Source organism: Parasteatoda tepidariorum, chromosome 9, assembly GCF_982258835.1.
Source record: "Parasteatoda tepidariorum strain Cologne lab strain chromosome 9, Ptep-v5.0, whole genome shotgun sequence".
Taxonomy (NCBI): Eukaryota; Metazoa; Arthropoda; class Arachnida; order Araneae; family Theridiidae; genus Parasteatoda; species Parasteatoda tepidariorum.
In genome coordinates this window covers 42,307,370-42,319,673 of record NC_141763.1, presented here as the reverse complement: position 1 = coordinate 42,319,673, position 12,304 = coordinate 42,307,370, and the positions used below count along the sequence as shown (strand labels likewise).

Below are 12,304 nucleotides of genomic sequence, written 5' to 3'. Positions count from 1 at the left end.
ATAAAAATTTTAACGGAAATTATTGGTTTCAACAAAAATTTAAATTGAATTATTTTATCTTATTAATATCTTTTACATTTTATTAATGACAGAATACATAAAGCAATTAACTCGTTGTAGATAGATTTTACACTACATTTATGCTTATTTTAACTCAACTGATAAAATTGACGTTTTTATACTGCATTAACGTTTGTTTCAGAAATAAGACATGTATTTCTACTACTATTGAAATCAGGTTTGAGTCACGAGTAATAACACGTATTTATGCTAAACACGTATAATATAAATGCTAGCAAATTATTATGGTTTGGCAACACTTTGAAAGATACTGAACTTAAAGCTTTAGAAAATTGCTTATTTTTATAGTTGTGTTTTAGAATTGTCCGATATAAAAAGTAGCGATGAAATTACAAGTAGCACAAAGCATTTTTTATAAATAATAACTAATTGAAAGTTAATAAACTGTTATTATTTGTAAGCAATAACTAAGAACAAAAGAATGGTCAAAACAGCCAGAATATAATAAAATTTACCGTGTCTCTAGCTCTATGAGAACACCAAAATCCTCGGTTATTTTAACTTTTTTTGGTAATGATTTTGCTAAAATTAACAATAAAACATGGAATATGATACGACTTTTTTGGTAATGATTTTGCTAAAATTAACAATAAAATATGGAATATAATAAATTTTGTTTAATGTGGTAAAATTTGGCAATTTTTATCACAATACCCATAAAAACCATTTATTCGGTTAAGTTCGCTTTTCAATTTCGTATTTTAAGTTTTAATCAAAAGTTATACTGATTTTGAAAAACCTGTTTTATAAATGGAGGTTTTAGGAGCAATTATTTTAGAGTCAAATTTTTAATTTCTAATTTTCCTTGGTAGTTAAAAGAAAATAAATTAAGACATTTGATAAATCTACTGATCAAAAATAACAGATTTTTCAATTTTTAACTTTAAAGTTTCGCTGCTGGATAAAATATAAAACTACTATGACACTGCTCAATTCTGCTAAACAGAATTTACAAATATTTTGATTTTTTTGTATTAACGTTTCGGGATATATAAAAAAACTTTAAGACTTTATCTGCTATCAAAAGTAAAAGTTTTTTCAGTTTCAGATTTTAAGCTTTTTCTGCTGGATAAGTCCATTGAACATGTGAAGTCCATTTCTGAATCTTACTAGCAAAAGCAACAGATTTTTCTACATTTTTAACATTATAAGTTATGAAAAAGTTTAAGTTACTTTAACATTTTTTGCTGTAAAAATATAGGTGAAAGAGTAACAGACAATAGCAGTAACAGACAACAGAAAATTTTCCGTCATGTTTGTTGATGTTCGGAAGCATATTAAAATGAAAATGTAAGGGTTACTATTGCGGAAGACTTTGGGTACACGTTGATAACATGTTAACAACAAATACGAGGTGGTATTTTTCTTTAGAAGGCGAAATAATTGACGTTTCTTGTGGGACTCATGAATATAGTTGTTTATGACCACTTCATATGCCCGGAAGTTGTATAAAAACTGTTATTCGAAGCGCTCCAATGGTTTTTACATCGCTTCTATGTTGATAAATCCATAACATGATCACTCACGGCAATTTTTGAGCTATAAAATGTTTCAAACTATAAATAATTTAAAGTCAGTGGAGATAATAAAAAATAAAGCTGCTAAATTTATTTAAGGCAGCTTTCTACTTATGAAGTAGAAGTTTTAGAAGAGATTGACATACATATTTCATGTTAGAAATGTGTGGAGTTTAGCTTTAGATTTTATAAACACTTACAAAATTAATGTTGCGAAGTGATTTGTCAAATAAAGTAACAAGATACTAAATTTTCAAATGAAAAATTAGATGAAACCCATTATTTATGGAATAGTTTGCTAAAAAATATTATGTTCTCCCCTCACTCATAAGTGATTAAAATAAGACAAATTTAACAATTTTGAAACTAAACCCATCGTTAATAGAGTAGTCAGATCAAATATCTATACTCTTCTCTCTATAAGAACTGAATAAACAAGAGAACTATGTTTTTTTCCTACTTAAAAAAACTTTAACACCTTTTATAGATTAGTTTTCTCAAAAAATAAACAAATTATTTTCTATTTTATTTCTCTTGAAGTTATTTTTTGAATAAAATTAAATACAACTAACTATATTCTTTTCCTACTTAAAATATTTTATATAAAAAAAACTGTTATGAAACCCGTCGTTTATTATTAATACCCGTCGTAATAAATTAAATACAAACTATATTCTTTTTCTACTTAAAATATTATTAATAAAATAAACTGTAATGAAACGCGTCGTTATAAATTAAATCCAAACTATATTCTTTTCCTACTTGAAATATTTTAAATGAAATAACTGTTATGAAACCCGTCTTTTATTATTAATACCCGTCGTTATAAATTAAATCCAAACTATATTCTTTTCCTATTTGAAATATTTTAAATAAAAAAACTGTTATGAAACCCGTCTTTTATTATTAATACCCGTCGTTATAAATTAAATCCAAACTATATTCTTTTCCTACTTGAAATATTTTAAATGAAAAAACTGTTATGAAAACCCGTCTTTTATTATTAATATCTGTCGTAATAAACCAAATACAAACTATACTCTTGTCCAAATTAATATGTTTTAAATAAAAAAACTGTTATGAAACCCGTCATTTATAGAATAGTTTCTTAAAAAAAATTATGTTTATTCCTCCCTTAAAAACATTTTCTGAACAAAATACGACAGCTATGCTCTCTTCTTACTTAAAATTTTTTAAAAAACGGTGTTATAAAACCGTTTATTTTCTTCACTTGAAAGAATTTTTTGAATTAAATTAAACGCATGTTCGTTTCCTATTGGAATCATTGCCATTAAAATTCCGTTATGAAACCCGTCATTTATTGAGTAGTATGAAGAATAACTATGCCCTTATCTCACTCGAAAGTATTTTTTTTTGAATAATAATTAAATTTTGAATAATAATTCACATTTAATTCTGTTTCTTCCCATAAGCCTCTATACAAGAGAAAATAGTTAAATGTTTCATATTTTATTCAAAAAATACTTTTGAGTTTAGTACAATACATTACTATTCAGTTTAATACTAAGTTTTTTTTTTGATTAATGGCGGGCACTTGGGTCTATTTCCCATTGGCCTCAGAAATGCCAGAATTGCTACTCTCTTATCGTTACCCCATAGGCACCTATGGCTAAACCACGGAGGTGGAGCTGCGTCGCCCGCGTCATACAACCACAAACCCGTTTATAGGGCGGGTTACATTCACACAGAAGAAAGGACATAGAACACAGAGAGAGAGAAAGAAACATCCATGTCCTGAGCGGAATTCGAACCCGCAACCATCGGCTGCGCAGTCAGTCACGCTAACCACTCGGCCACCTGGTCGGCGTTTAATGCTAAGTAATTTGCAAAAAAAAAATTTTTTTTAATTTTTTGCCTTTAGGTGCATTTGTGTTTCAACAATACCTTTTTATGATACAGATTGTGAAAGTTTTTTGCAAATTATCTGTAAGTGATTGTAGTTCTATGCAGTACTCTTGAAGTTGTAAATGAAAATTATTCTTTTTATTTGCATGTGTTACTTCATACTGTATTATTCATTTTATGTATATCTGTAATTATTTAGTTAAAATACAGTAAATGTAATTAAAATACAGTAGAATATTGGGAAAATGTTTGTCGTAAAGTTATACATATCTATCGAAGAATAAATTAGAAAAACTCAATAAAAATGTATTTTAAAGAATTTAATATAACAATGTCTAAAAGTGAGATTTTTTCTAATCTTAGATCTCTTTAAATTTGTTCTGAAAACCTTTAAAATTTTTTAAAATTGAACTCGTTTAATTAAACATTGAACAAACATCAAAATATGATGTATGAGCTTCATTAACACTAGTTAAAATTGAATAAACAATATTTTTTTGACAAATTTAGTTTTCTAACAGACGGCTTCACTTTAAATGATGTTCTCATTCATTAAATCAATTACAAAAAATGTATCCAATTGAATTATAACTAATTTTTAATTAAATTTATATTAATTATGCTTTAAAGCTGTAATTTTTCTCATATTAGACTACTTTTAGATTCCTTGATAAATAAATTATTACAAACTCCTTGATAAATAAACTATAAATAATTAAACTTCAAACATGTTTATTTAAACATTAAGCAGATATTAATGTATTTTGAATTAGCTTAAAAAAATCGAAAAGTACAAAAATAAATAGATTTTAGGAAAGATTTAAGAGATTGACTTACCATATACGAAATACTGAATGTGACTATCGTCCAATAACAATCGAGATTCATTTCTTAAATCTGTAAAGATAAAAGTAATTATTTAAAAACATTGCTATAAATCTAAATTTATAAATAAATTGTATTATTAAAAGAAACAATCGATACATGCATTTTTTACCAAGCTATTATATATATTTTTTTTATTTTCCTCATATTTTAAGTGAATGAAATTACAAGATCTTGCCTTGGGGTGCTATTTTGGAATGAGGTAATAAACATAATAAGTAAGGACAAAAATAAGGCCATTTACTATCTATGTAGCTGCGATTATTTTGATAGAAAAAGTAATTTATTAAAGAATTCAATTATTAGGTTGAACTTCATCAGTAAATCATAAAGTTAAAAGTGTGGAACTATTCCTGCATGATACGGCATTGATAAGAAATGTTGAAACAATGCACTAATACTATCATGAGAACTGAATTTCAATGCAATTTAGATAATTTTCTTTTTAAGTTTAGAAAGAATGATTAATTCCAAAAAGTAATTATTTAATCAATTTATTCAAAGTGAAGTAAATGTTTCACGCAGTTTAATCCTTTTTTAAATTACTGAAGCTATTCATATATCGTGAAACATCGATAAACAGTGGTCATCGATAATCACGAATTATTAACTAGAACCATAATAAGCAAATACGAAGCTATCATTAGTTTTGGTAAATTGTTTCAGGTAACTAAAAGTTTAGCAGTATAAAAATAATGTAAATTAGATATTAAAAAAAATATTTCAATGTGTTGTAAGATATTGATACTTTCTGACAGTATTTCGTAAAATATCGATATTTTTAATTATATATCCAGTAATATTGATATTTTCAGTATGGGTGATCTATCGTGATATTAAGCACTGCGCACTGAGAAAAAAAGTATGGTATAAGCTACCAGAATATGGTAAAATTTACCATGTTTATGGCTCTTTGGAAACATCGAAAAGCTTGGCAGTTTTTACGAAAGTGCTTAGGTAATGATTTTGGTAAAACTAACAATCAAATATAGTTCCATAATAAGTGATAAAATTCGGTAATTTCATCGTGATACCTAGTTAGCTTTATGGGAACACTAAAAAGCTCGGTAATTTTAACTGAAGCGTTTTGGTGATGATTTTGGTATAAAATTAACAATAAATTATGGTTTTATAAAAAGAGATAAAATTTGGTAAATGTTTAAAAAACAGGGAATTTTATCATGATTACTTAAAGCATGGCATATATGATTCAGTTATATTTACTTTTCCTTTTTGTATTTTTTAATTAAATAAGAGATAATAAGAATTATAAATTGAAAAAAATCAGAATTCCCGATAAACAGCTACCAATCAAACGAAAAAATTACCAAATTAATGAAATTACCAAATGGTAAATTACCAAAATATACGGTTTAAATATTTTGGTTTTAATAACCAGAATTAAAATTTTTTACCAAAAATATTATTACCATATAGTACGGAAATTTTTTCAGAATTTCTTTCTCGGTGCACTAAATGGTTTAACGCTTTAGTTATTTATTTTTTGAAATTTATACACCCCAAAAATAAATTCATCGCAAATGCAAAGCCAATCGATATTTTATAAATGAAAAAAACCTTAAAATAACAAAGACAACGTAGTATTTCATTCGAATTAAATTTCTTTTTTCAATGATTTCTTTAAAACCTTGCACGAGATCGTACCTGATAACATACATGTTGCATGAACGATAAAAATAAATAAGTTTAGGTTGTTGAACGGTAAAGTAGTCTATGGATTTTATCTAGCGCAACAAGTTCAATAAAACAAATTATTACTACTAACTAAACACTTAAATTTTTTGGAAATATATTTTCTCTTGTAGTTTACGGTTTATTGACTGCGTAAAATTTGAAAATACCGTGTAAAACAGTTCCTGCTAGACAATATTTAAGTGTGCTGCTGCAATAAGTAAAGATTCGCAATGCTTCAAATAATTACATAAATTCAGTAAACAGCATATTCTCAGAATTCGTATGATAATTTACTGTCTTGATTAAGATATTTGTTATATTATGAATCTCAATCTATCATTTTTTATTTTGACCTTTCCTAACTTGATTTACGATAACAGTGACAAGTTTTTAAAAATTACACTGTTTTGAAATCATTAAAATTGTTGTAATAATAAAGAAAAAAATTCAATTCATTTTACACTAAAGTTTGGAGGTAAATAATGCATGAATAGCTTCAATTTATGCTTTAATTAAATTATTACGCGTTTATTAAATTATTACGATTTAATAAAAAATTGCATACTATTCAAAATTTTTTTGAATATTAATAAAAAATAAAAAAATATTTACTTAAAGCTATTTTTTGCATCTTTGGCTAAACGAATATTATAATTGTGTGCAAAAATGTTTCAATTAACTTAAATATTTCTCGAAATATGGCGAAATGCTCAAAAAGTAAAATTTACATTATAATAAATTTCATTTTAATTAAGGCACTATTTTTTTTTCATGTTAGTTTTCTGTTACACTAAGTTGTTAATATTTTATTGCATGATATATTTATAATAATAAGTAAACTTAAAAAAGATAAGTTAAAAAAAAGTAAAAAAGAAAGCACAAGATTTATCTTAAAACTAATCTGAATGCTAAAGCGAAAATTATCTTAAAACGATCCAGAAACAGATTTTTTGACTTAACTTTTAAAAATTTCTAGAAATTTTATTTGACATTTTAATAGTGTAAAAGTATTGTGAATATTTTTTCCCATTATGACTACCTTTGATAAAAATATTATTGCATGAACTACAGTGTGCCCAAGAAATTTTTAAAAAAAAATGTCATAAAGGATTTGTAGGAGTCAAAAAATGCGAAACGCTTTAACCTAACTTTCTCAAAGATTAAAAATGTTAATGTAACTGTGGACGTGAACTTTTAAAATAAGTTTAAACAAACCCATCATTAAGTGCTAACTAGTTTTTAACAAACATCATAGTTGTAAACTATATTGGTATAAAAAATAAATTATAACACGTTTTCAGTTGACAAAATATAATTCAATAATTTAATTTTATTACTTTCTCCTCCATATCTCTTATCAAAATTCAGAAAAGAATTAAACGTGACTTGAGAATGTGGCTTGCGTGTGTGTGGTTCAACTGTTGTTTATGAATAGTAAGAGGAATAATTCATTTCGACATTCATGCATAAATAGAAACGTGCAATTAGTATTCTTAGTCTTCTTTTCATGTCAATTCTACCACCCACCGTCTAATCAATGTCTGATCCTTTAGTTAAAAATAGAATATAATAAGATGGAGAGCTAGAAAATGAACACTCGCTATTCAATTGCTATGAAATTTTCGTGAATTATTTTAAACGTCGAAGTAGTATTTTGGTGAAGTTTTTTTTAATGATTTTTCCTGCCAAGCAAGTTCTGCCCTCTTAAAAAATTAAAGATTAGATACTATTTTAATTCTATAAAATTCAAGAAAACCCTTCATTTTTTCTGTTAGATATAATTCGAATTAATTCTAAGCCTTGTCCGGAATAACTTTTGATATAACTAGAAGAATTTGGCGCATTGGTTAAAGAATGCGCTGAAAATAGGTAGGGAAATTAGCGTTAATTGTTTACTAGGTAGTGAAATCCGAGACCAAGACGTGCCTTCTCTGAATAAATTATATTTCAACTTGACCTTTGTACTTAAGTCAGAAAAAGGTTCAAAGTTTGGGCTCCTATTCTTTCTTTCGCCTTTTTGCCCCCTCCTAATTCTAGAATTAATTATAGTACAATATTTTTGGGTGGAACTATAAAGCTCAACTATACAAATATTTAATGTACATAGTAATTTTGAATAAATATTTTTGATACATTATCTAATGTAATAATAAGTAATTTTTCTTATTTAAAATGTTACAAAACAAACTACATAGTTTAAATGCCTAATTCTAAATTTGCTATAATTTGACCAAACAAGGAGGAATCTGCAATTTTATAATATGGTCTATTTAAAGAAAAAAAAAAGATTTTTTAACATTAAAATAAATTTTATTCCACGACTGACATTAAATTCGAATTTATTCATGCTATGTTTATCGTTTAATTAAGGTATATTTTATTTAAAAATTCTATTATATAGAACAAGAAAAAATAAGAAATATTATTTTTTTGCCATTGTTATGTTAATTATAAAAAAATATACATTAATTATAAAATTTTCAATTTATTTAGAAATTATGTAACTTTTACTATAAATAGTGTTATTTAATACCAAAGTTCAGTTAAATAAAAAATATGTAAATTATAAAATGATATGTTCATTATAATTATTTGCTAATTACAATTCATGTTCTCCGATAAGCAGTTTTAAAAGTGAGTGTGCTTGTTATAAAAATGATATTTTGTTTTATTGTTTGCAATTAACAAGTTAATTAAAGAAAATATTTAATTTTTTTACGAAATTGTTTTCCATCAAGTCAATATTTAGGGATGAACTTTTTTAAATATTCCTGTTGGGAATATTGAAAATATTTTTGTTTGTTTTATGGAGGGTTCAAACACCTTGCTGGAAATTCTGGAGAAACAAAAACTTCACAACTTTGTTCAACTATATTATTTCGCTCAAATTTAAAGATTTTTATTCGCGTTCTAGCTGTAAATAAGTCATTTGTTAGTTTAAAATTTTTATTTTAAATTGTCATGAAAATAAGATATTTAAAAAAAAAACGCGTGAACATATTGTTTTCTTGTAATCAGACGCCATAAAATGTGTTAAAGTAATTCTTTGTTTACTTTTCTCCTATGGAATTTCATTTCCTGGATTTCACAAACTGCTGGAATAAATCATATAGATATGATGAGAAAGATTGATTTACAAGTGTTTCACCCTCGGGTAAAATGCAGAGAAGGGGGGGTGCAGTTAACGAAAAAATTACTACGATGCTTTCTCAACACACCCCCTTCTTCATTCTAACACTCTGCTGAGCTAATTTTCTTTACTGATGGTTTCGGTTCATTGTGCAGACCGAGTTTAGTTGTTCGAGTGACCTCTGGGAGCGAACAAGGAACCGCCAGTGATGTAATAACAACAATAAAAATGTTCATAATCTTCTGTAGGATTGAGCTTTTATGTTGATGAATGCATCGACAGGAAGCGAAGTATGTCGGCATTTCTAATCGCGATACTTAACTACATCCATCCATTGGGCTCATGACCCCTCGGCCATCGCTTGTCTTTTGGGCCAGAAGAAGGATTTTCACTAAACTAAGTTTCTTGAACTCTCGCTTTCTACTTCATTAAGAGCCAGCTGACGTATCCCGGATTTGAATTTCGAATGACTGCCCATTTTTTGATGCATAGATTTCCTGAAAGATTTTTCCCCTCATAAAAATTGAATGAATTTAAATCTCTATTCATGTGTAGCGTATAATGTTACAGCTAGGAAAATATTACGAAACTATCCCTTCATTTGCAGTGTGTTGAACTGCGAGAAATTCATACACATTATTCCCTGTTTGAAAATAATATGGTTTGAGTATCCTCTCTCAATTGAATAATTTTATACTCTTTGTGTTTTACATTAGTTATGTTTATCCGTTTAACAAGTTGGACGTTAAGTAAATTTACACTCTATCCAATTAATGCAGGTATTTTCGAAACCTGCAGATTTGCTTCAATCTTATTGCGATGTTAAATTAAATCATTATTCGGCCCAAGTTGTTGTTAATTTACGTCGCACTAGAGCTAGCTGCACAATGGGCTATTGGCGACGGTCTGGGAAACATCCCGGAGGATGATCCGAAGACATGCCATCACAATTTTGATCCTCTGCAGAGGGGATGGCACCCCCGCTTCGGTAGCCCGACGATCTGCGCCCGAATATTCGGCGCAAGATGAACCATGTTATCAAGCTCAAGAAGAATTAATTTGTCTGATAATGATGTCTAATTTGGACCAAACACTATAAAATATTCTGTATCTAATTACGGTATAAATAAGTGCCGGCACTTTAGGTGCATCATCCCTAAAATCCATTTTATCGTAAAATATTATACCGTATAATTTATTTAGTTATAATGAATGAATGATGCATCCAAAGTGCCGGTACTTAATTATAATTAATATAATTAATAATAACTAAGTACCGGCACTTTAGGTGCATTATCCCTAAAATCCATTTTATCGTAAAGTTTTGCCGTAAAATATTATACCGTGACTTTTACAGTAATATTTACTTAGTTAGAGTGATTCAGAGATTTTTCGGTAATTAGTACTGTACAAATTGCGGTATATCATGTTTTTTGTCCCGTAATATGTTCCGGTAAGGAGTACCGACACCCTAAGTGCTGGTATTTTTTAAATATAAGAAAAAATGAAAGGATTTTATTAAAAAATGATACTTTAATAAAGTGACAAATTAACGTTTTCAACTTAATTTTATGAATAACGCATTTTTGGATTGTATTATCCATTCTTTCTACTTCAAAAAAAATTATTTTGAGTAAAAGAATTTTATTTTACTATTTTTTTAACATATATAGTAATAACTAATAGTCTATCAGTGAAATATCGCGTTTTTTTCATAGAAATATAATTTGATATGATGCGTTTATTTAATATATATTTATTTAATATATAAATTAATTAAATATATAAATTAATTAAATGTATATATATCAATTAAATATTTTTTTCATAAAAAAATTATCTGCGTTTGTTGTATACACACTATCAGAGTACAACAACCTTAAAGTACTTTTAGGGACAAGAAAAATAGCTTTATACTTCAAAGATTTTATCTTTAAAGGTGTTCGCCGCTTATAGCTTCCATGGATTTAAAAAAGATCCTCGTAATTAATCTGAATAGTAAGTAATGTCTTATGATAAAGAAACAGATATATTAACATTCAATTGAAAGGGGAAGTCTCTAATCCCAGTGGATAGTTTATATGGTCATTGACACATCACTCGATTATTTCTGTGAGCAAAAAGCCATAAAGATCAGAAGTTGTAGGAGGCATGACAGAATGAACATACTTAAACGAACACAACTCTCTGCGCTTGTAATCTTCTAATCTAGGGTTTTATTGTTTACCGATTATTGATAGTCAAAACTGAGTGGTCATCGACGTTCCATTTTTTAACACTTTCTCTTTTTTTTCTCGAATCGGTAGCAATTGAGATTGAGAGGGTGAAAAGATGTTGTTTTCAGAGGGATCCAAGTAGCGGAACTAATCTCGAACCTCGTTTCTTTCTTTTTTCTTTAATCCCGTAATTGGGAAGAATAGGGAAATGGGTTTATGCATCACTACAGTCACGAAACAAATGGATGAGTGTCAAATATGTCAATGAGAAGGTTCAACCCATAGACACGCCACTTGTTTGAAATTCTCACACCCCTTTTTGTCAGCAGCACAGACCACCCGCAAGTATGTAATCTTGAGCCCAAATTTCTAAATTTTAAAGTAGTTTTTACAAACTAGGGATTTTTTTTATTTGCAATTACAAAATTACTCTTTCAAAAAAGTTAAATTACGCCTTCTTTCATTTGAAATACAAATGGCAGAAAAGATGAGTATCAAATTTGTCTAAGAGTTGGTTCAACCCATAGACACGTGACTCGTCACTCGTTTGAAAGTTTCACACCCTTTTTAATCCTACAGGTCTTTCCGAATGATGCAAGTAGTTAATATAGGGCTCAGATTTCAAAATTTTAAAGTAGTTTTTACAAACTAGGGATTTTTTTAATTTGCAATTACATAATTACTCTTTAAAAAAGGTAAATTACGTCTTCTTTCATTTGAAATACAAATGGCCGAGAAGTAGGTAATATAGGACTCAGATTTCAAAATTTTAAAGCAGTTTTTACAAACTAGGGATTTTTTTAAATTTGCAATTACACAATTACTCTTTCAAAAAGGTAAATTACGTCTTCTTTTATTTGAAATACAAATGGCCGAAAAGATGAGTATCAAAAGTACTGAAAGAGTTGGCTCAA

General features: G+C 27.5%; 1 protein-coding gene across 1 annotated transcript in view; it reads right to left on the bottom strand.

The window, feature by feature from the left end:
- LOC107457390 (uncharacterized) overlaps positions 1-12,304 on the bottom strand; it is a 149,541-nt gene that overhangs the window by 94,220 nt on the left and 43,017 nt on the right. The window contains exon 2 of the mRNA XM_043044922.3: positions 4,302-4,361. Within this exon, the coding sequence (XP_042900856.1) occupies positions 4,302-4,352 (51 nt within the window). The 5' untranslated portion in view covers positions 4,353-4,361. The remainder of the gene's footprint in view (positions 1-4,301; positions 4,362-12,304) is intronic.